General features: G+C 45.3%; 1 protein-coding gene across 1 annotated transcript in view; it reads right to left on the reverse strand.

Moving 5' to 3' along the window:
- HS6ST2 (heparan sulfate 6-O-sulfotransferase 2) overlaps nt 1-21,009 on the reverse strand; it is a 147,989-nt gene extending 126,980 nt beyond the window's left edge. The window contains exon 1 of the mRNA XM_077309419.1: nt 20,282-21,009. Coding sequence (XP_077165534.1) covers nt 20,282-20,820 — 539 coding nt within the window. The 5' untranslated portion in view covers nt 20,821-21,009. The remainder of the gene's footprint in view (nt 1-20,281) is intronic.
- Nucleotides 21,010-26,095: the final 5,086 nt, after the last annotated feature.

The raw sequence follows: 26,095 nt of genomic DNA on the forward strand, positions 1-26,095 counted from the left end.
GAATTGATGCATCTGATACCTATCCAGTGGGAGACCAGATAAGGGTGATATGTAATTCTCCCACCCAAGATGCAGACAAGATCTTCAAGCCTTTCTAGGATTACTCAACTTTGGACACATGTTGTAAACTGAAGCCACCATAGCAAAACCCCTTCAATCAATATTGGATAAAGCTGCCCTACGGAAGTGGACTCACTAGAATGATGAAGCCTTACAGAATGCTGGTCAACTGCTGGTCCCTCACTTAGTCTAAGTCAGGGGTAGTCAAACTGCGGCCCTCCAGATGTCCATGGACTACAATTCCCAGGAGCCCCTGCCAGCATTCGCTGGCAGGGGCTCCTGGGAATTGTAGTCCATGGACATCTGGAGGGCCACAGTTTGACTACCCGTGGTCTAAGTGGTGGCAAGAGGCTCCTGTCCGTTCCATGTAGTGCCTCTTTGTCTGGACTTCCTAGTCATACCCTGCCTGATGGCCGTCCCACCAGGTACACAAATCTCACCATACCAGGGCAGGGCAAACCACCACTGACTTCTCAATGTCAGCCTGAAACATGAACAAATTCTTTCAGAAACACACTGTAGATGGACCACCTAAGCCCACTATTTTGTCCTGACTAGGCAGGGTCTCGGACCAAAATGCACATTACTCTGTTTCTGAGACCCCCCCCCCAAGGTGCTCTAAAACCAGACAAGTCCTGGTTAGCTCTACATTCAGAACACTCAATGCTCTTTGACCCCTAATTCTCAGGTGTGTGGGGCCCCAATTTAGATTGGGTCCGTGATATATGGGGACAGGGCTTATGGCCCTGGGCTCTTTTTCCAACCTGAAACAGCCCCAACAGACTCCTATTTGTCCCTTCGGGATATTCTGCACGTGTAAATGGGCTACCTGTAACTTTCCTCAATAGTGCACATATTGGCTGTCCACAATTGGGAAAACGGTGTGGTGGGGAAGGTTTAGCGCCAACCGGGCCCCCACACAACAAGAATTAAGTTTCAAAAATCTGTGTGAGCTCCAAACACAGAACTCTCAGCACATATGAGGTTTGACAAGATCCACGTGGTGAGGCCTCTTTCTATCCTGCTCTCCAGGCTCTCTAAAAGGGAGATGGCAAAAACAGAGCCCAGGCCTTTGAGCAAGGCAAGCATTTGGGAACAGTTATCCATTGCACTCTCCTCCAGGCCTTTCCCCCAACAAAGCTTCAAGTCAGCTCCCCAGTTACAGTGCAAACCTTGGAAGCATCACATGCCCTCCACTTGTACTCACAAGACCAGCATTTCTACTCTTTGACCTGCTTAGTGAGAGTAGTTTTATGGGTTTTTTCTTGGCACAGACACACTGGCACTGTTGCTGACTTCTGTTTTATTTTTTAGTATTTTTCTGGCTGCTGATTTCTTACTTGTTTCGGTTTGCTGTCCATCAGGTTTTAACCTTTGTTTTTTATCCTGTCACTATAAGTCACTATATTAATAACTGACATCTTTCTAAAATAAAATAAAAATGAATCATCTAGTGCCTTACTGACCACATATAAGCGCCAAACAATTCCTTCTGTTATGATGGCTCAGAAGGGCACTTTGCAGCAATTTAGAGGCCAGGAAATTTCTCAAAGTTCTGACCTAGCCATTGTCAAAGCAAGGCAGAGGCAGACAGATGCTGCCCACTATCTTCATTAACAGGGTGGTGCCAGCAGAGGCTCACAAGGCATCCATAGAAGGGACAGCAGAAAACAACAGGACATCTTTGTATACCCTTCTTCCCCCATGCTTCCATCCCAGCACTTTTCCCCTTTTCTTACCTTGCCCCCTTTCGCAGTCTCACCTGAGGAGGTGGGGGGACCACTATTCAAATCAGTCTTTGAAATCACAAATTGTAAGACTCCTGGATATTCTAGCTTGCAAACATTATTGTACCAGCGAAACTGGAGTTTCTTTTCAGTGCAATTATTGGGACTGCAAAGGAGAGCTTAAAGCTGTTATTTAGCCTCCTTTTCTTAATTCTAAAAATTCCAGCTCTCTGGGTGGATGAACAGACAAATTGCCAAGAGTAGGAGTGGGGAGACCAAGAAAGAAAAATCAATGCCGAAGGATTGGATTACAGCACATTTAATATTTGTTCTGTCTTTTAAGCAAAACCAATGCACTGTACTTGTCAAAATGTTACCAAATAAAGACATCCAAGAGATGCAAGAGAAAAAAATTGTACACCAACAGCATTCTCAGCCATTACATGGAAACCCATTCCACGTAATGTCCGAGGTGGCAGCTGGTGAGGGCTGGCACTGAACCCCACTGGCTGCACCACCACCCGTCTTCCAAGGCCATCACTACTCTCCTGAGGGCAGGAGCGACTATGGAAGACCGGGGGGGGGGGCAGGGGGGCGGCACAGCTAACCACAGGCTCAGTGCTGGGCCTTGCTGCTGCCCACCTTACGAGGCCACCCCCACTCTCCTGAGGATGGGAAAGGCCTTGGAAGATGGGCAGCAGCACAGCAAGTGGGGCTCAATGTCAGGCCTCACCAACCGCCATCTACTGCCATGCTCCCTGGGGCGGGACAACAGTCATCACGTCCATGCCCATTTCTGTTTCGGGGGTGTGCCAGTAGCCTTAAGTACTGGATGGTTGGGTTTCCATGTTCTATGCTGCTGTACCCTCAATACAAACAAAACCAGAACCTGTTTTGCAAACCAGTTTTAAAACAACCTGCAAAAGATTGCAATTATGCAGAGAAAGAGAAAGTATATGAGCTAGTTCACTTTTGTGTAATTTATTACAGATCACAGCACTAAATTCTCTGTAATGCAGAGTTAACGTCTTTATTTACTTTTCAAAAACGCAGGGAGTATGCACTGAATATTGACCATAGCTTGGAAGTCCACTTCCAGACAATTCTTATGAAAAGCCAACACAGAGATGCTGTAGCAGACTGTGGCAGATGAGAACCACTGGCAAATCAGGCATTATACACAGGGTGAGTATCTATTTTTCCCATGTTTACTGCTGCCTGGAAAGGAGGCATCCCATATATGAAGATTCCATGCTCTGTGGTTAATTAAGGGCATGCCTCCACTGCAACAACAAAAATGGACTATCCCCACTGGAAAAAAATATGTCACACTCTACATTACAGACAACTTTGCACAAAACATCTGTAGCAAGCAACTTCAACTTGTTAAGAAATATCTTGACAGAGTCATACAATAGCTAAACTTACCTTGTGGACTTACTACTAATTTTACTTTTGTATTTTTCAAGAACCGTCCCTTGAAAAAGCTGTAAGGCGAAACGCGTCGGGACTTGTGTGAAATAAGAATTAAAGAATAACTGAAACTGAAGAGAGACGACTCTATATAAGTCCAATTTGGATATTTTTATTGCGCCACATTGGTTTCCCAGTGCTTCTATACTATTCCAGGTTGTTCACATAGCAGTACACCATGGCTTACTCTTACATATGCACCACATCAGTATTGAGCAAATGTAATAATAGAGATTGCTATAATAGACATGTGCAGACCACCTATCCCTCACCATCAAGGAATACAAATCGCCCTGAACTGCCAAGCCAAGCCACGAAGAAGCACGGTTCCTGTTATCCTTTACCTTCTCACACCCAGTGCACCTGCAGATTGTAGGAAGTTCAGAACCATCTCCTACATGGCAGTCCACACATTCAGATAGCAATACAATCATGTTTCTGAATCAGTGAATCCTACAGACATCTGACTTCTCAGCCTTGTGGGCTAAGAACTGAAAGAACAGACCACAGATTCTGCATAACAGGACAGAACAAGTCAGGACACCTAGCAGCACTGCCAACTAACAAGCTCCCCCTTTCCCCAATTCACACAACTTAACTGCAGCAAGCTGTGCCTCAACATCATTTCTGCAGCAAAACAGAATCCTGGTGCACCTAAACAGACTCATTGTCAACAGGGAGCCTATCTTTAGAATGCTAATAAATCCCACCCAGAAACTACTGCTAGCAGGTCTAGAAACACTCCCCTCCCCCCAATACAAGATAGCACTCAAGAGAATTAAAGCTTTCAAGAGAAGCACATGCATTAAAGAGGCAAGGAGGGGTAATTATTCCAGAGATGCTTACTTTTAATTACTTAGCTGGGTAAGAGCGTATTTTAGATTTCTGAAGGGCTGAATGCAAACGTAGCATTTCTGTTAATCTGGGCAGTTCTCAGAAAGACAGAACAGTGAGACAGAATAGCAACACGAAAGCCATTAAGCCTCTTTCTATGTTCTAGCAGAATGCTCTCATTTTAGTCCCAGAAAACTCTGCATACACAGACCAAGAGCTTATCAACTGGCCCCACACAGCAGGGCACCTGCAAATCCTAACATTTCGGTCTATCCCAAGCTAACTAAGCAGAGCTATTTAGGCTTTATGCCAGGGGTAGTCAACCTGTGGTCCTCCAGATGTCCATGGACTACAATTCCCATGAGCCCCAGCCAGCAAACACTGGCAGGGGCTCATGGGAATTGTAGTCCATGGACATCTGGAGGACCACAGGTTGACTACCCCTGCTTTATGCGATTTATATATAATACATCTTCAAATTTCATACCAGGAAAACCTAAAATCCACAGGAGAAGGAACTGCCAGGGGTATTATGAAGCCTCCATGTTCAGAAACAGCATATTAGACCCAAATCTGTTCAAGGGTGGCCTCTGGGCCATGCCTTCCTTTTGTAACAAGAAAACTCTTCAAGTTAGCTCTTGAATACACCTTCAAAGGCAGGGGTAGGCAAACTGCGGCCCTCCAGATGTCCATGGACTACAATTCCCAATGCTGGCAGGGGCTCATGGGAATTGTAGTCCATGGACATCTGGAGGGCCGCAGTTTGACTACCCCTGTTCAAAGGTTACCGAAAGCAACACTTTAGGAATAATCCTGTCTCTCCATTAGTGTAATCTCACAATTTTAAAATATTAATTGCCATGTATGGATTCTGTACAGGTCATAGATGTACTATCTACAAAAGTCAACCTGTTTTATTACTTTTTCAGAAGTGTTAATCCTACAGTATGCATACAGATACACTCAAATGCACATCTGGGCACCCTGGAGGGGGGGGGGGATAAAGGTCTGTAAACCAGAACTTGCACATTTCTCTCTGTGTTCCTCTCTACCAACTAGAGTTTACGCAGCTGAAAAAGAGTTCACAAAAGCTGATGGCACAATAAAATTGGTATCCAAAGTTCCGCTGGAATTTCTTTTTATTGTTTCCAATGTGCTTCTTGTTTTACTGCGAGAACCTCAAGGGGCCCTTATGGTTACAGTCGGGACATAAATTCAATGAATGGGGAGGAAAAAAACAATCAACTGAACAGTCCTTCTCAGGGTTACTTGACAAGGAATATAGGAGACTGCTTATTGCCCAATTGGTCTGCATCCCTGCTATATTGACAATTAATATTACTATAAGCTTCCTGTGTGTAACTCTGCAATACGATCAATAAATAAATGGGGCAAAGTTGTTTCCATCAAATTTTGTATGTTATCCTGCAATCCCAAGGTCATATACCTTATCACAGATAAAGATACTAAACCTAGTGAGAAGCTGGCCCATTTTGCTGTCTAGATAACTCCACTGAAAAAAGGCCCTTTTCCAAGTCTGTCCTTAGTTCCTTTTTGGACTGCAGGAGACAATAAATCCACATTTGCTTTTTGGGATTCCCACAAAAGTGGGACTTGCCTCCCTCCACCTCCCTGATGTTCTCACCTGAACTTAGAAATAACTCAAGGTCCTTCAGAACCACTAACTCCTACCTGGATGGTCATAACCATCCTCCAGGAATTGAAGAGAAGGGTCAAATTGTGCGGCAGAGCATTTTGCCTTGTGTTTTCTCAGGGCAAGTCCTCCCACACTGCAGCTGTACAATGAACTGGGAATATGAAATGCCCTTCAATGAAGAAGCAGCAGCCATCCCAGACAACTCTGAAACTGGAAATGAGAGAGAGAGAGAGAGAGAGAGAGAGAGAGAGAGAGAGAACACACCAACAAAGCACTCTGGCAGAGTCTACTGCTCGTGATTGTCCCTCTTTTTTCTGTTCTGTTGGGAACAGAAGAGAGGGCAACTCCTCAGTGTGTAGTGTATGTGTGCACACACTGAAGAATTTCAGATGTGCCAGAATGCATCCCTAAATCCTTTCAAAACCCGTCATGATGACGTGTCCTTGGATCAGCAGCTGCCCTTGCTGCCAATCCTGAAGGCACAAGAATGGCTGCTCCAGATCCAGGCATATTCCTTATGGATGCAGGCCAGGAGACGGGCCCATATGCTAGCTCTGCAGTCATCCATCATCGGGACAGATCACTGTTCCCAAAGAAAGCAGCCTTTTCCCTCTGCCGGCATTCAGAGTTAAATCTTCTAAGAAGTACTGGCGTACTTCCTACACAAAACCTGCAAACAATACGGAGCTGGGAGAACTTTTCAGAATCCCAGGGGCCCCACATCCATTTTTCAAAAGCTGGCATCAAATTTTTAGTCCCCCTGCCTTGCGCCAGGCAGAGTAAATACTTCAGATGCTTCAGCACCAGCATCAAATTTCTAGCCACCTCAGAGACCAGCTGCCGGAGCCTATTTATATTCATCATCTGTGTGTATAAACACCCTTAAATGCATCAAGGTAGCTTTGTCAGTACAAAGGGGACCCCTACCAGCCTTTTCCAAGAAAAAGACTAACAGCTGGGGCCATTAATTCAGTCACACTTTAAGAATTTCCAAGAGAGAGAGAGAGAGAGAGAGAGAGAGAGAGAGAGAGAGAGAGAGAGAGAGAGAGAGAGAGAGAGAGGAGGCAGTCTCTGTAGTTATAGAATGGTGTAATTTACTAATTTATGTAAAACGCTTGTTGTCGCCTTTGGAAATTTTACCCACAATTACTTTTCAGCTGCATAGCCTCTCACATGCACACGCATACACCCAAGTTGTCCTGCCAGCTGTAGTCTCCAAGAAGTTTGTTTTAAGCTTTCAACAGCAAATCAGATAGCCAGACAGCCGGTTCCTGTGTCGCGGACAGTGCTGCCCAGATGGCCATTTCGCTAATATTTAGAGGAACTGTGGTAAGGATACGGAAACAGCCACAAAGGAAATGGAAATCTGACCAGCCACACATAGAAAAAGGTAAACTCACATGAACAACAATCCTGCCTATCTCCTTAATTTATCACAAAGATAATTGTTAGGTCTAGGGAAAGAGGAACATATTGATACCTATTTGACTTTACCCTTTGCTCAGCTGTTGTAGTCCTATGCTGTTCAATTATGTAATTGTTGTATCCATAGACTAGTCTGCAGGAAATGTAATCGTTGTATCCTTGCTGAATCGGAGCATGAGTTGATAAAGAGACTAAAAGAAGAGAGTGAAAGGATGGGACTATACCTAAATATCAAAAAGACCAAGATCATGACAACTACTGACAGTAGCACCAAAGTCACGATTGACAATGAGAACACTGGGGTATTGACAATTTCATCTTACTTGGCTCTATGATCACTCGAAGTGATGGATGCAGCTGTGAAATCAAACAGCAAATAACACTGGGCCGGAACGCAGTGTTAAGCACGAACAGAATATGGAAAGGTTAGGATATCAGCCTTAATACAAAGTGCCGGCTAGTCAACGCCGTTGTCTTCCCCATAACAAGCTATGGATGTGAAAGAAAGAAGACAAGAGGAAAATAGACGCTTTTGAATTATGGTGTTGGAGACGAATGCTGCGAATACCATGGATAGCCAAATTGCCAACAAGATAGTTTTAGAGAGGAGCAAACCAACTATGTCATTAGAAGGCAAGATATTTATTTATTTATTTATCATGGGATCAAACTCATTGGAGAAATCATTAATGCTCGGCATGGTCAGCAGCAAAAGGAAATGGCGTCGCCAAGAGATCCGCTGGCTCGACATGATCAAAGCCAATACAAGGATGACCATGGACCAACTGAAAGAGGCTGCCATTGACAGAGGCGTGTGACGAAGACTTTCCTATAGAATTACCGAGGGTCGGACACGACTGAACAGATTACATCATCATCATCATTATGTATCCACAGACTGACTGGATCAGGCTTATACAAGTATTTAGGAGGTACAGTGAAATGCTGTCTAGTTGAGTTGCCTGATTTTTTTTCCCTTACAGAGTGTGATGCCCAGAGGCCACCAGACTGCAAATCTATTAACCACTGGCTAGTGGATCTGCTTATCACTTGCCTTGAAAACCACATGGCCCGTGGGTTGGGATGAGTCAGTTACAACTTGATGGCCCACAATTAATTATTAGTTGCTGCATACAATTCGGTGAGAAGAAATGAATGAATAAGCTAGGTCAATTTATCGTAGTGGTCTAGCAGCTTAAGACCAGGGCCAGATGAATAAGCCTCTCATTCTCCATGGTAAAAACAAGGGCCCAAATAACACAAGAACATCTATGAATATTCAAAATTCCCTGATGATCCTTAAGAATTACCTGCAAACATTTATGAAACCAATCACTAAAGGACTGGTCAGCATGGTTTTTTTAATCAACAGGAGCCATCTTTTGAATCTAGAAACATCTTGGAAACTAGAGTGACACTGACAACACTCATTAAAATATCACACTGTCTGTGAAATGTGAAATGGATCAGAAGGTGTAATGATGAACTGATGAGCTGAAGAAATGGGGCACCATAAATTTTTAATAAAGTTTTAAGTATGATTTAATAAACAATGTTTATTAAATAATAAACAATGTACATGTGACACATGTTGCGAACCACTCTGTGCCCGTGTGCAGGGAGGGGTAGTATATTAAAAACAATGAACAATAAAATAATAACAAGAGCTCAGACACATTGAAAACGGTTCTTTCCATTGAGGAAGGGGCGGAAACAGCCACAGAAGGCTACAAACCCACAAACCTCAGCTGAACTCACGCCAATCTGACTGCCTCTTGGCTTCAACAGGTGGTCTTCAACCACCATCACCACCACCCTTCCACCCCTTCTCCATAAAGGGTACTCAAAGCAGCTTACAAGGTTCTTCTCTTCTCCATTTTATCCTGAGAGTCACCACTGAATCAAGGAGAACTCAGACAGCCCTCACAAGTCTTATATGTTTCTAGGGTTGTGTGGGAGAAAGCTGCTAGGCTAGGAAAAACAACGTTGTGAGGGGGCTGGAGAACAGAGGCAGAAAAAGGGAAGTCCCTGAAGCCTTAACCAAGCCCCTTGGCTGCCAGTTGTTTATTTCCATTCTTCAGCCAGGGGCACACAGGATAAAAGTTCGTTTTATCTAAGTCAGGGGTAGTCAACCTGTGGTCCTCCAGATGTTCATGGACTACAATTCCCAGGAGCCCCTGCCAGTCCATGAACATCTGGAGGACCACAGGTTGACTACCCCTGATCTAAGTAGTAAAAGCCAGGATTCTCCAATCCCAGTGTTTTATTTCCACTATCCAATCTCACTTGCCCAAAGTCTGCAAAATAAAAAAAAATCCCCCTTCAAAAAGTTCTATCCATAGGAGACCCTCTCCACACCACATGAACTTGGCCATTTTCATGTAAAACTGCAGTAATCTACATGACTTAATTTGTGCTGAAGGACTGTCTTTATTATTACAGTTGATGGAGAAACTAGGATTAATGCAAGGGATGGCACACCAAGGCCTAATCCATTTGATGTAAATCAATGCCTCGCGCATTTAAATTGCTCTGCTTTCTTTCAAGAAAAGTACATTGAAGTGATTCATTAGGCGCTGTGCTGTTTGGAAGAAACTGAGCAATTCTCTTCAGCCTCTGCAGCATCTCTGATAGTCAAATTTAAAAAGCAATCAAGTCAACTAATACCTCCTCCTCCTTGCAAACATTTACAATGGCGGTGGTGGAGGAGCACCATTTGTCTATTCTGATTTAAATATAACGAGAGAAAATTTAACCTCTTTTAATACATGGCAGGATTGAAACCTGGATGATGAAACCAACTGTCACCTTTCTGTTAAATTTATATATTTCTACCTATTATTCTCCCAAGTTTGGAGGATATCTGATACTTTAATACAAACATACTGCCAAGTTCAGAACAGATCGCAAGTTATAAATATGAATCTCCCCTACAGCTTAGATGTATTTCAATATCATTGCGAGCAATCGTTTATAGCACCATTTTAAAATTTATAATATCCCGGAAAGGCAAAAAGAATGCTGCTTGATGTACAGAAAAACTGCTTTAACTGAGCACTGGAAAGCATTGCTTATGCGTGGAAAACCATCTACTCCTAAATAAGGACTGGCACGAATGACAGATTGGATGAAATGGCACACAATGAATAATTTGTGGTAGCTGGGTGCAGCTGGCAAATTCCAGTGATATATTTCTCCTCAAAGCAATGTTGTACCTCTATGAGGATATCAACCTGTTCACAGCTTTCACTACCACCATACAGCTGCTTTCAAATGCACTGCTGAATAATTAATTCTGCAATCAGAATCTGGACAAGTGGAAAATGCGGCCATGATCCGGCATCTGCTTAATGTGTGGCAGGATTAATGCAACTAGCGTGCACTAGGACTAATGCAGCCTATGAAACTGCTCATCTCACTGCACATTTGGATGAGTGCTATTTTACATCTTTGCATGCACATCCTTTTTAAAATTACTTTTTAAAAGGTTATTAGGACCAAGTGTCATAACCCACTGCATGTAGATATGTGTGTAGAAAGTGCCATCAAATCACAACTGAGGGCAGGAGCGGGCAAATTGGGGCTCTCCAGATGTCCAAGGACTACAATTACCATGAGCCCCTACTGGCTGCTGGCATGGGCTCATGGTAATTGTAATCCATGGACAGCTGGAGAGCCACAGTTTGGCTACCCTTGCCATAGAATATTCAAGAGACATGCAGAGGTGATTTGTTGTCGCCTTCCTCTGTGTAGGAATTTTGGGATTCTTTGGTGGCCTCCCAACCCTGAGACGGAGGGAGTCTGAGCTGTCCCATTAAAAGATAAAGGTATCCTCTGTGCAAGCACCTTCATGATTGACCCTTGGGTGATGCCCTCTAGCATTTTCATGGCAGACTCAATATAGAGTGGCCTTGCCAGCGCCTTCTCCAGTCATACCCGTTTTACCCCCGAGCAAGCTGGGTACTATTTTACCGACCACGGAAAGATGGAAGGCTGAGTCAACCTTGAGCCATCTGCTGGGATCGAACTCCCAACCTCATGGACAGACAGCTTCAGACAGCATTTCTGCCGCTTACCACTCTGCGCCACAAGAGGCACCATTATCAGAGCCAAATCAAAGTATGGGTGGCTGCTGGGTTGGGGCGAGGGGGAACAGGAGAGAATTTCCCCTCAGTACACATTTATTTCCTGCCTCTGCCCCATCTCACTTCTTTCCTCCAACATGTTTTCCCCTAAATTATAGTCTCTTCTTCAACACTCTATCTTGTGTGGTAAGGAACAGCAAATGTGTGAACTCTCAGGACAGCAAACAAGACTCTCTCTCACACCTCAACAAAGGAACAGTTTTTGTCTAAGGAGGCAAAGCTATTTGTCCAACCCTGTATACTGTGAAGCCCAACATTTATTTATCTTTAGATAAATATCTTTAGATTTATCTTTAGATAAATATCTTCAGAAGAAGAATCCAATACCTCTGAGAACCCAAAAAGAACAACAGAGATATCACATGTTCACCAAAGACATACGGTCAACCCAGAAGATATCTGATGTCAGAAGAAGAAGAATCCAACACCTCTGAGAACCCAGAAGAAGAATCCAACACCTCTGAGATCCCAGCAAGAACAACAGAGATATCACATGTTCACCAAAGTCACTTAAGACAAATTGTCAACCCAGAAGATATCTGATGTCTTTATACTGCCCTGGGTCACCCATCTCTTCAGGACATACAACAGCAGTATCCCAAGCATACAAATTTTAATTAGCTCCAGTTATTATAAAGGTAAAGGTGTCCCCTGTGCAAGCACCGAGTCATGTCTGACCCTTGGGGTGACGCCCTCCAGCGTTTTCATGGCAGACTCATGCACAACTCCAGGACAGAAAGGGTCTGCTGAGTCTCACCGTGGTGTGGGGGCCCCCACAGGGGGCAAAGAGGGATTCACAGCACAAATGTAACTACCTATGGCAACTCAAGGCCCCCATTTTGTAGTGATACCTGCTAAATTTCCTGAAAATGGCAGAAGTGCCCACAGGGTCAACAACATGGAGGGTCCCTGTAATACACTGCTTCACTATTGCTCCTAAAATGAGACGTCGTTTGAATCGCCTCCGTGGTCAGGCCAGGTCTGTATTTGGACAGCATCGGCAACATATTTCAGAACTGATAGCTTGGTTTATGCACTTGGTTTATGCAGAGGTGTCTTTCCTGGCTACTGCTTGTTTGTCTTCTCTATTGTTGTCTCAAATCTTCTGTCTCTTCCACCCTCACAGCCTCCTGCATCACAGGCACATACTTCTGTTGAATTCTTGTGTTATCGATGAAAGAGGTCTATTAAAATGACATCTACCGCAGGCATGAGAAAACGCCTGTGACAACTGAAGTAGCTTTTAAAAGCCATTATGCTTCCGCATCCCTTTGCTACTGTCAGAGAAAAAGAGATCAGGAGATCAGGAGTGATTGGAATATACTGCAAAGGCACCCTTAATTCGACTGGCAGATAAGTTACCACAGTAATGGCACAAAGTGTGCCAAGAAACATATGCCAAGGCCAACACACAAACTTTCACACCCGACTTGAAGGCAACAGTAGTGTTTCGGTCCCTATGGCAGAAACTCTCCGGGAACTTGCAAGCAGGCCCTTGGAAGCCATACAACTATGGGATAGATTTGGAGCTGGAAAACAAGGATTCAAGCTCACCAACCAATTTTATTTCAAAATGGTTGCAGTGGCTTCCCTCAAAGAATCCTGTGAACTGTAGTTAGGCAGGATGCTGAGAATTCATAGACTATATGCTCATTTTGACATCCAAAGAACTATGTATGATATGCTGTGGACAAACATGTCTACTTATCTATTACAATACAATTTAATTCTCTTCCATGGAGGTCAGAATGGAAACTGCATTTTCACTGCCACTCTCAGTTCCATCAGGTGGTGTTATTTGCGGGACAAGAATCAGTCAAGCGTAGCAGGTTCCAAGCAATTTCATCCTGTGAGGACTCATTTTAACTAAGCGTTACATGCATGCACATAACATTCTTCTTGCCAGGTGAAGCTACTAGCGCTCTACCTGACCCCAGAACACCTAACAACCATCACCCCCAGATTAGATTTCCTTAGCTCACTCTACGTGGTCCTACCTTTGACCTTGATCCAGAAATTACATTGGTCCAGAATCTTGCAGCCAGAATCCTCATGAGAACACTCTGGAGGGCCCATATCCAGCTGCCTGAGGCAACTGCTTCGGCTCCCAATTGAATTCTGGATCAAGTTTAAGTTGTTGGTTTTAACTTTTAAGGCTATACTTGGTCTGGGCCTAAAATATCTGATGGACTGTTTAACTGACTATATCCCCCAAAGGGCATTATGCTCTGCCAATACCAACAGGTGATTCATGGCCCAAGAGAAGTATGTATGGCCTCAACCAGGGCCAGGGCATTTTTGGTCCTGGCCCTTACCTGGTAGAATGAACTCTTGGAAGAGCTGATGGCCCTGTGGGAGCTGACAGTTCCTCAGGGCTTGAGAAATGGAGCTCTTCCAACCAGGCATTTGATTGGGGCCAATGAAGACGGACAGACAGACAATACCATCTAGAACATCACCTGGGTCCACATGGATACCCCCCCCCGAAACCGGAAATCTGATATGGAAAACTAAATTAGAGCTACATTGATGATATGTAGACAAACTAGGACCATCTGTTGAGTGGATTATTTTTATAGGATTTAATATTGTTTTAATCTAACACTGTTTTACTGTACACATATTGATTATATACATGAATGTTGGAAACTGCCCTGAGATGGTCATGCTGGAAGGGCAGTAAACAAATCCCACAAATCAATCAATCAATCAACCAACCAATCATGCATAGTAACAATGACCTCAGCTGGCTTGTTAATAATTAAGAATCAAAAACACTTCACTGAAGTCTTGTAATAGGAAACCTTGGAAGATTCCCTAGTTTCTGGACAATTTCTGGCTTATTGTGACCCACTTTGAATCACAAGGAAAGGCAGAATACAAATATTTGAATAAAAACAGTTTGAATCCAACTGCTAATGGTTTTTTTTAATGTGTGTGCATATATGTATTTTTACAACATGGGCACTGAATTTATTACAAGCTACTTAGGTATTTTACACAATAACTAACCATGACTGGCAAGCTGATATTCTCTCACTTGGTTTTATTACAGACATTATTTTCTGCTCTTCCACAATCTGTCCCATAATAAACTTCCTTGTTGATACTAGTTTCCAGGTGAGATCTGAAAATCCCCCAGAATTACAGCTCATCTCCAGATTACAGAGATCAGTTTCCCTGAAAAATGGATGCTTTGGGGGTGGTCTCTCAGGTACTGTACCCCACTGTCCTCATTTCCCATCCTGAATTGGGAAACCTTACCCACCATCCCCTGCCAGTGGTTCAGGTGGGGGTGGGGGTGGGGGACCTGGCAACCCTAATCATTCACATCCTTAAAGCATCCAAGTAAAGAACCATACCACTAAGTATTCTGCCAATGCACCCTCAATTCTGCTGGCAAATAACTGTATATTCCCCCATATTATGAGATGATGTGACTCTTTCTCATTGTTCATAGTGGCTAATAACACAGCAGAGAATCCCCTAGTACACCACAAAATGTAAATCCAGGATTGCAGCTTTTTTTGCCAGTTTCAAAACAAGTCTGGTCAGTCTCAATATTATCCCCCACCGTTTGCTTGCTTCTCTTTCTACTCCCTTGTATTTAATGAACTAATGCTAAAATGCATACGCAAGCCCTGAACCACAAGGATTTTAGATGGTATTTGCTGGATGCTAATGTGCAACTACGATAGGGGAATCGCATATTATTTTTTTAAAAACTTTGTACACCACCCACAGCACTTCAGAAGTGATATTCCATCCCAATTTTGAAAAGTGTGTGTATTAAATTTTAGACACAGAATAAATACAATGGAGGGAGACGAATGGTACGTAAGGCGAGTTCAGAAGTCAAGATTAAAGGATTACTGCTCTGAAAATCTGCAGTAAAATGTGCGTGCGTAATGGGTCATAGTTTTCACAGCCTCCCAAACATAATCCCAAAAACCCTATGAACTCCCATTAATTCTAGTAATCCAGTAAATTCTGTCCATGCAGCAACAGCAGCTATTGGCCAGTTGCCAATGTACACTGACTGCCCATGTCACAGATGCAAATATTTGCAAAAAACCCTGCTCATTTAATATTGCAAACAAATCAGTACAAGAATGTGACAGTGGAGAGCTCAATTCAAGAGAAAACAGGCATTGCAAGCTGGGAAAGTCTGATGTTCAAGCATGTTATTTGCACAGACTACAGCAGTATTGGCTCAGAGCATTTTGCAACACCTCAGCCTCACAAGGTGAGGTTGCAGAGAGCATCACACACAAGAAGCTTGCACTGGGACCAAGCAGAGATGCAAAAGAACTTTAGCTAACCCTTTACCAGCTGCTGACTGTAATGTTGACAGCACAAAGAAAACTAAGTTCCTCTAGAGGTATGAGGAACAGTGGAAAGAATAGTTATTCACACCCCATCCTTCTTTTTTCAGCATCTGCACATTGCAATCTCAATAATTGCTAGTCAAAACAGAGTTTGGGGAATTCTCACCATAGCTATTAGGTAGGCTGTGTAGTAATTTTATTTTAAAAGTATTTAAGTAGTAGAACCTGTTATAGTGGTTATTTTAAATAAAGACTTAAGAACGGGCAGTAGCCTCCTGCCAAGTTCAGCAGAGCAGTTCTTGGAACCGGCTTCCACTCAAGCTCCTAGGACCCAACAGACAACCTAAACCAAACATGCTCTCAACAGTGACAAGCCGGTAAATCATTTGGTAGCCCACCTATTGACATAGACCCCAAAGCTACTAACTTGTAACATGATGGCTGCGAACAAGAATCCACTCAACTTTTAGCCTGAAAAAAAAAATGTTCTCTCCCCCACCGGACACAAACTGTATTCCAGCCTTTGTGAAGCAGAGAGCCGGTTTGGTGTAGTGGTTAGGAATGCGGACTTCTAATCTGGCAAGCCGGGTTCAATTCTGCACTCCCCCACGTGCAGCCAGCTGGGTGACCTTGGGCTTGCCACGGCGCTGAGAAAGCTGTTCTGACCAAGCAGTGATATCAGGGCTCCCTCAGCCTCATCCACCTCACAGGGTGTCTGTTGTGGGGAGAGGAAAGGGAAAGCGACTGTAAGCCGCTTTGAGATTCCTTTAGGTAGAGAAAAGCAGCATATAAGAACCAACTCTTCTTTTTCTACTTTGCAGCAAGACTTAGCAGTTGAGCATATAAGCTGAGAGCTGAATGTGTTTGGTACAGCACGCTATTGGCTATCCTTAGAAACATTTATGTTATTATATTCATATTATGCATTATCTCCTTTTTGAAGCTCAAGGAAACACATGGAGTGAGGGTGGGAAGGGTATCCCAAGAAGTTTCCCACTCAGGCATTAACCAGATCCATTTAATTTCAGCTTTATCATATGCCTTCCGAACCACACCATGGCCGGGATACAAGCAGCTACTCTCCCCTCGTTTACACTATAAAGATTCTTAGTCCTGAGTTCTCCCATCAACACAACGATTTGATCGGGGGGGGGGGGGGGGGGGGTGCAGCCCATACTTGAGTCGAAGTTTTGCCTGTCATGCTCTTTTTTTCTCTCTTAGCATTTGCACACTGCAATCTCAAAAACCGCTAGTCAAAACAGTGTACTGCTTTTCAGACTGGGGGAGACGAGCAGTCCATGATCCCCAGAGCCTACTTCAATGTACAACTGCTGCCTATGTGTTCCACTGGGGCAAAAGATTGAGAACCCTAAACCAGCTCTTTTATGTTTCTGCTCTCCTAAAGGTTCACAACTGAAAGCAGCCTCCAAGGGGAGAAAGTAATTACAGAGACCACATGAGGGGACAAAGACAAGGAAAGCATGCTCGCCTTTTTGGAGGGTGGACAGTAATGATGCGAAGCATTTTCCGTAGATGGCAGTGTGGTGTTTACCAAGGGAAAAAGAAATTGTATAAAGGCAGTACTGCATTTGGCTTCAAGTCAATCTGTACTTAGCCTTGGGGGGTTCAGATAATGCAGAACTTAATAGATACTTGAGTACAAGGACCCGAAATACACACAGTCCTAGTCAGTTTCCAACACTCATCACTGCGACATACTCCACATTTTGTATTCCAAATATAGATATACTTTTTCCTATGGACCCTAGTCCCTCCATCTTCTTACATTTATTTTAAAAATTCTAACAACTGCACAATTGCTCAGATCCAGAAAGCTAAACACCAGAACATGACAAAGTTTATGCTGAAAGCTAACTCTCAAAAAAGGACTTTGAGATCACCAAGTTTTCATAGGAAAAATTTCGTGCAGGCTCAATTTCTAGCATATTGTTAAGAAAACAAAACACACAGATGCACCTCCCCCCCCCCCAATACTAAAATTAAATACCTGTTCCTGCCCGGTTTTATTTACTGTCAAATGCTGCAACTCTGATCACCAATCTAAACAATTTAAATCACCATGTGACAGATTTTCACCCTCCCAAGTCACCTACCAAAGCAGGACTCTCAAAAATCATCAAGACCCATTTCTACGGGAGATAATAATCTAAAGGCACTCTCCAAGAAGCTGCGTGGCCCAATAATTGCTCTTGGGTTTACCTGCAAACTACAAGGATTCTATAACCGGCACAATCAAAACTGTCTGCAAGACATACGACTTGGGCAAGCCACTGGCTTTGTTCCAATATCCGCTGCTCAAGATGAACCAAACTGCTTGGAAGATTCTTTGTTCCAAATATCTACTTAAAGATGGTTGTCTGCTTCATTTCTCACGTTGTTACCCCTCCCTCTCTCTCCCAAGGAAAGAAGATCCATGTACAGATGGCTCAGATTCACAAACAGCTCATTCTTTGAGCCTTCTGGGACTGGGTACTTTTCCTAGTTCATAGGTGATCTTGTAGGTGCTTCACATGCTAGTGCAAAACATTTAACATATCAGAGCAATCCGAAGGGCAGCCCAGATATCTCCTGGTGCACTATGTTGCTGCTGCCAAAATGGATTTCCAGTCAACAATGGATGAATTTTCATATCAGTGACTAAGGTCTGTAAAGCAGCAAGCCTCCAAAGACTTTCCAGGACAAAGAAAAACAAAAACTAAACAACCAAGGGAGATCCTGGAAAAGGGAAACAACTGGAAAAAATGGAGAAGGAAAAGAGATCCTCAGGAATATTGACATCATCCGTCTGTAAAATTGGACAGCGGGACAATAAATGCATTTTGCTGTAAAGTGTGTGTGTGTGGGGGGGGGGGGAGATTGCTCTTTTACAAGTTACCTACTGGCAGTGTTTTCTGCAGCACAATACCAGAGCAAAGCTCCTGAGACAAAAAAGAGCTGGAATTATTTCAAACAACAAGCCCCAAACCACCTCACTCTCCTTCTTCAGCATTTGCAAATGGGCCAGGTTAGCAAAAGAAAGGAGGGGAGGGGGAAGCAAGCCAAAATGTGGAAATCAGTAAGGAATGCTCTCTCCATCTCTCTCAGAATTTAAGTACATCACAGCTTCTCTCTTTCCCATTCTAAGAACGGGAGCCTCTACACATGCTGTCTCCACAGATGCAAACATAGCAGGGAAATAGAACAATCCTAGGAGCACAAAGGAGGAACTTTCAAGCCAATGCATGATCATCAGAGCCCATTCTCCCCAGTAAGAGGCAGCATCAACGGGACAAAAAGATCATAGGTTTTCTGGGAGGACAAGAGGCTCTAAAAGTTACACAATCAGCTTGGCCCTGAAGCAGGAGTTTACTTCTCACACACAACTGAGCTTTCCCAGTATTGGGTAGCATCAATGATGGAGAGATGGCCAATTTTTCTCACAGTCTGGCAACATTTTAGTGTTTCTTTATTCTCAAGCCTAAATCTGCCTTTCAGCAGTTGTCTGCAAGAATATCAAACATTCTGAGATCTTGTTAAAGTCAGGGAGAAATCCAAGCCAAGGTGGAGTGCTTAATGCACAGGAGAACATCAGTGATAAGGACTGTTAAAACATTTAAAGAATCTCCAAGTTGCCGTAGACTTTGATCCCTGTGCCTCCTTGATATATAGCAAGACTCTGTGCACAGAAAGAACAGGCAGTCGCCAACCAGCTTTCAAAAATTTCCATTGCTACTCATCAGGGCTCTTAGACTCGATGGCCTTTAAGATGCTACTGGATTTCTGAATATTTTTAATTAGGTTTTCCATTTTTAGCTCCCTCTCAGTGTTGGATAATGGGCAAATTAAGTTTGCACTTATGGGGGGGACGGGTTTTATTTGTGCTATATGCAATGCACAAAAATTTATGACTATTCCACATTCGGTATTAGCTACGATTACAACAGCTCATCTTGGGTCTGCAACAAATAAGGGGAGGGGGTAAAAGAAAGAACCTTGTCTTCATCCCAAGTCCAGACTGGCACGATTTAGCATGCTGAAAAGCCATAACATGCTGTGGGACAAACACACACACAGGTTTCGGGGAGCAAAGGTGTTCTCAAGTAAGGATTAACCACCCATTTAATGAAATCAGAGTCCAGTGGCACCTTTAAGACCAACAAAGATGTATTCAAGGCGTGAGCTGTCGAGTGCAAGCACCCTAAAGGGGTGCTTGCACTAGAAAGGGTGCTTACACTAGAAAGCTTACGCCTTGAATACATCTTTGTTGGTCTTAAAGGTGCCACTGGACTCTGATTCTATCGTGCTACTTCAGACCAACAGGACTACTCATCTGAATCCACCCATTGAATGAACCTCCCTGTCAGGATCCGAATGAGGTTAAGCCAACAGCATGCCTCAATGTTAGTGGGTTCAGCCCAGCCATGACTGGGAACACCTTTTACTCACCAATCCTAACCCTGTCTACTGAGAAGCAAATCTCGACTGGGCTTTCCGGGAAATGGCGGGTCAGGAGGGTAGCCTAAGGGTTTCCCAGTCAGGCGGGCGGAGGGGGGGGGGTCCGAGGTCGCCCCCCTGCGCTTCTGCCGAGCCGAGCCGAGCCAAGCCAAGCGCGGGCCGGAGAGGCCGCCTCACCTGGTGGGGCGCAGCCTGGCGTCCTTCTTGCTGTCGACCACGGCGGGCACGCAGTTGGTGAGCTCGGTCCAGTCGGCGTGCAAGCCGCAGCTCCAGCCGGTGGAGAAGCGCGAGAAGAGCCAGGTCTCCTGCTTGCCGGGCCGGTGGCAGGTGCACTTCTTCTGGCCGGCTTTGCACTCGCACGGCTGCTCCAGCTGGATGTTGCGCACCAGGTGGCGGCCGAAAGTGGTGCCGCCGGTCTTCTGGATGTGCAGGAAGACGATGAGGTCGTCGCCCTTGATGTTGAAGTCCACGCGGCGCAGCAGGTCCCCCGCCGAGAAGTTGAGGCGCGGCACGAAGCGCGGCGGGCTTTCGTCCTCGGCCCGGTACGGGTCGGCCTGGCGGCGCGCCGACGACGACACGCCGCCCAGCGCCCGGGCCGCCTGCAGGCGCTGCCGCAGCTGGCACTCGCTGCCCGGGCACACGTACTGCAGCACCAGCCCGCCGAAGAGCAGCAGCATCACCAGCGCCACCAGCACCTTGTGCCAGCGCTCCTCCATGGCGCGGGCCGCGGCGGGCGCATGCCGGCCCCCGCCGTTCGCCGCTCACCGCCCGGCCCCGGCCGCCCCCATAGCAGCAGCAGCCGCCACGCGTCGGCCGACAGCCACCGAGCGCGGCCGGCACGTCCGCAGGCAGCGGCTCCTCCGCCCCGGCCCGCTCGCTCGCTCGCTGCGGCTCCGGCGCCCGCCCCCGGCCCGCCCCTCCACGGCGCACGCCCCGCCTCCCGCGCACAAGCCTTTGTCCTTGGCCAGGCGCCGCCTCCGGCCTCCGACGGCGCCCGCAGCCGCTGGGGGCTGCCCTCCCGGGAGAGGCCCCCTCGCCTCACACCCCGTCGGCTCGCGCGCCTCTCCCGCCAGCTCTGCGTCACGGGGCGGCCCCCCCCGGGGCTCCTTTGTGACCCCCCTTCCTCCCGCCCCCCCCCGGCCACCGGGGGGAGGGTCGCTTCCCACCCGCGGGGACCCTCGGCCGATCGTGCAGGGGTGGAGGGGGGTTCCTCCCTGACCATGGCAAGCGGCGTCAGGCTAGGGAGCTCCTTGCACCTGCTTATGGCTCCTGGTGCCCATTTGGGCCCCTACTGTTCCCCGACACGCGGAAGGAACCAAACCACCGGGATTCGCATTTCAGTTAGGACCAGCCACAAATAAAGAGCTTTCGAGCCCCCCCCCCCCCCCGAATTACTCATCAGGTGATGTTTACTACAAAAGGGAGTGGAGTGGGGCTGTTCCAGGGCATGGAGGAGAAACCCCTACTTGCCTGAATTGTTTTTTTTTTTACCTGTAATGGCGAATTTGGGGCAGCCCAACTGGTTCCAGGAAGCCAAAAATGCTATTGAGAGGGGGAAACAAAAAGGGAGGATACTCCCTTGTTGCCAATATAAATTTTAATCAAATATCCCTCCTATAGTAACTTAATCAGTAATAGTAACTTAATCAGCAACCAATACATTGAAAGGGGTGCATGTTTTACAAGCTGAACTTGCACCCTGAGCCTAGTTTAAGGCTAAAATATACAAAATTCCCAGAGGGGGGGGGGGAAGCCTTTTTTTTTTTTTGCTTCCTGTATTTCTTTCCACCAGTTCAAGACATGGAAAACGCTGAGTTAATTTGCTCCCCCTTTCCATTCTTTCTCTCCAAAATGAATGTTGTGCTATTGAATGAAAATGCCATGTTTGAAAGGTTCAAATCACAAAATATGGTTTCATTTATCACTCAAGTCATTCGAGGAGGGGGAAGTATATTTGATTTTTGCCTTCCATTTATTTTGCTTTATGAAATAAGCATGAGGTGTATACTTAGAGAGAAGGGGAGGGACATCCGTGAATGTGAAAACTAATTTGTGAGAATTAAGTGAAGCTCTACTCATTGGCCCCACATAGCAAAATTAATACATGTCATAAAAGCCATAATGTACACTGGGGACAGTGTCCCAAAGGAGCCATTAGAAGGAACACAAACAGTGATCGCCTTTTCATAGTTGAAGGATCATCTCCCATCCATTCTGCGCTGATTTGCATTGTAGCAGGCCTTGCCAAATTACAAAGTGATTGAGTGCAAACTTCAGACTAGAATGTGCCCATCAAAGATGGCACAGGTGTTGAAGAAAGCTCATGTGGTGGAGATGGTGGAGGGGCAGGTGTTGAGGAAGGTCCATATAGCTGTGGCAGTCCACTTCCCTCAGTTTGGTGTAGTGGTTAGGAGTGCGGACTTCTAATCTGGCATGCCAGGTTCAATTCTGCGCTCCCCCACATGCAGCCAGCTGGGTGGCCTTGGGCTCGCCACAGCACTGATAAAACTGTTCTGACCGGGCAGTGATATCAGGGCTCTCTCAGCCTCACCCACCCCACAGGAATGGGAAGGCGACTGTCAGCCGCTTTGAGCCTCCTTCGGGTAGGGAAAAGCGGCATATAAGAACCAACTCTTCTTCTTCTTCTCCTGGCTCACCCCTCCTTTGCTATCCCTTGCAGAGTGGTGGCAGTTACTCAGCTTGAAGGCTACAGGCAAACACTGCAAGGGCATTTTGACTCACCTGTTTCCTCACCCCATATCTCTGCCAGTGGCTGATGTGATACCATAATTGCTGAAGGATGGTCCCGATGGTACTGGCAGAGCTACTGAGGCTTGGTTCTGCAGACTCCTCGTCTCCAGCAACCCTCTTAGGCGCAGTCCTCCTGGGAATTTCTCCAGAATGTTGAACAGCTGATTCAAACAGCATATGGGATGCATCCTGCAGGGGGCTGGATTAGATGACCCTGGAGGTCCCTTCCAGCTTTAAGATTCTATGATCTGCAGTTTTATACACCTTGGAACTGGGAGGTCCCACGGAAAGTTGAGTCCTCCCATCCTTCCAGCTAACATATGGCAGTGATATCGTCTTAGCCGAGGGTGGAAGAATACAGTGGGATTTCATGATGCCCCTTGTCTCATGGCCAGCAAAGCAATCTGTTGCCCCAAATATACCATCCCATCCCAAGGTGTCTGAGCTCACCCAGCTGCATGTGGAAGGCCTTCTTTTTGTTCTAGGAACACAGCAAAAACATTCGACATGAATCTCAGTGTAAGAGCAAAGTGTGCCCTCAATTTGACCACACTCTCCCAGCAAAACAAATGCCCCTGTTCTCCAAAGATAATGAAATATCCCCTGCAACAGGGATTGCTACGGCTCCTCGTGGAAAGCCCTACAGTCATTTGGCGTAGATGAGATGGCTCAGAACAACTACCTTGACACTGGCCTGGCAGGTTCTCTCTCTCCGCCAGAACAGTGAGGAGTTGTTATTAGAAAGTAAGACATCAGTACCCAGTGACCTTCCCTCACCCCGGGACTCGTCAGCAGTATAACAACATGAGAGGAGATGACTAATAATCCCTCATGATGTGCAAATCTACAGCTCAATGGCTAAATCAGGCACACTGCAAAAAAAAGGGGGGAAAGAAAGCGTCAAAAAGGTTTGATTCACTCCAACAATATCTGTTTTATAGGCATGACATGCAAAGGCTGCCTCTAACTCCTGTGCAGAGGACAGCCTCAACCACCTCTGTTATCTGGACAAGCGCAGCCCTCCCAGTATAATGAGGTCGCACACTGTGCTAAAAGGTTTGCTCTCTCGCATCTCTTCTCTGCGCGAGAGCCGTCTGTTTCCTGAAGCCCATTCTCTCATTCCTTTGTCTCAGAGGCACTCCCAGGTTCCACCCCTCATTTCCTGCCCAGTCTATCAGAGTCCCTGAGCCCTGATGCCTCGAATTTTGCACCCCAATTTGGGTGACTGCAAGAAAATTATGCATAAAAGCTCTATTATCATTATGATCAGTCTTAATTGCATTCTTTTATGTAGCCATGCGAACTGCAGGTTGCCACTTTGGATATCAATAAGAAGGTAGGACAGAGAGGGTTCTTTTCATCAGCGAGGGGGGTGGTGTGGACAGCGGGGATGGATAGATTGAGCTACCCAAAAAAAGCCCCATGTATTTGAAAAGCACTTTTTGCGGTTATTTGTTTTTTAAACCTCCTAATAGCAACATTGGGAACACAGATGGAAGAGTCATCCTTTTTATTTTAACCGCAGGGATTTCTGCTTCTGCCATGCATAGCTAGTACACAGGGCCATTATACAAGAATTCTCATACATTGTCTAGGAACTGCGAACTGTCCAAAAATAGGGGTGTTCCTGAAGCATAATCTCACTGGCACTGAAAACCAGTGGGGCTGCACTGGACTAGAACTGCATGGATCTAGGTTTATTATTGATTTATTATTTGATTTCTACAACCCCCCTCTCCCCTTCCTGGCATAGCTGGTTCGGGGTGGTTTACACCCTGTTTAAAACTATACAATATTTACAAAGCACCTTACATCCTTCTTTACTCTTATCCTCACAATATTAGCTGAGAGTCACCCATGGAGCTTCCATGACAGTGTACAAATTGGAATCTGGAGTTCTCTGCTCCTCCTCCAACACTTGAAAACACTGTGTCGCACAAGCCTGAACTTTCTGTTGAGATGCTCTTTTGGTTGGGTTGCTTCCCTCAAAACAAGATTTCATTGCTGTTTTTATTATTTTTATTATTATTTTAAAATTATCTTTGCTGTGAGGCATTTGAGATTTTATGGTCAGTTTCATCTGGCCCTTTAAATAATTAATTGTCATTGCTTTGTCATTGCTGTCCTTTTAATTGTTATCAGAAGCTACCCTGCCAACTCTATCCTGAGAGGCAGCAATATAATTTCTCTCTCTCTTTTAAGTTCCAGTTTGGACATAGATGTCTGCTATCGAGAAAGCAAAGCAGTGGGTGGGCGTGATTCAAGGAGGGCATTTGAATGCATACCAGGCACCTGGGCCCAAGCAAAGACTGAATAACTGAAACCATCTCATCAGTGGCAATTCTTTCAGCTGCATGAAATTGGCTGGCAAAGGGCTGAAACAGCATATTCTTCTGTTCAGATGAGGATAGTCTGGGATGGATCCAGGTAACACAAAGCAAGAGATGTGAAAGGTGGCTGTTTTTGTCCAGAGAGGGCTGTCATGTGGCAGGTGATACAGGGTTAAAACTAACCCCTGTTTGCACTGGTGTGCCTGCCATTCATTTGTTTTATAAAAGCACAAGGCACTGGCAAACCACCCCGTATTGAGTCTGCCATGAAAACGCTGGAGGGTGTCACCCCAAGGGTCAGACATGACTCGGTGCCTGCACAGGGGATACCTTTACCTTTAAGGATAGATATATCTAGACCAGGTTTTTCAAAAGGCCAGTAAGCAACTAGGATGTGCAAAAGAAAAAGAAAACCAAAAAGGTTATTAGGCCCATCAGAGATGTTCGGAAGCAGCTAAGCAAGGACAGGAATGGCACAAGAGAGGAGCTGATGGCAAAGAAGGGATCTGGCCAGATGGTATGATGAGTGTGGTCAGTCCCTCCCCTGGCAAGATGTCTAGACTTCAACAGCAACCAAATGAGCTTGCATGCAGCCTGGTTATATGGTAGGATCTTGAGCTGGCTATGGGAGGACTATAATTTTTATACATAATGCTTAGGAGGTCATATTTATCTTGCTTTAGAAAAAAAAAACTCCTTGCAAAGAAAAAAGTAACGTATAAAGAATAAAAGTTCCAGCCAAGCCTAGTACTCCCTTGCTAGACTAGTTTCTACTCACATGGAATTGCAGCTGCTTTTTTAAAACCTGGGGAATTGTTTTTAAAAGTGCTTCATCTCCTGCAGACTGAAATGGCAAAGTTCATTCTACAATGAGTTGAGGAGATTGGACATGGGTGAGGAAATTGGACAG

Source organism: Paroedura picta, chromosome 13, assembly GCF_049243985.1.
Source record: "Paroedura picta isolate Pp20150507F chromosome 13, Ppicta_v3.0, whole genome shotgun sequence".
Taxonomy (NCBI): Eukaryota; Metazoa; Chordata; class Lepidosauria; order Squamata; family Gekkonidae; genus Paroedura; species Paroedura picta.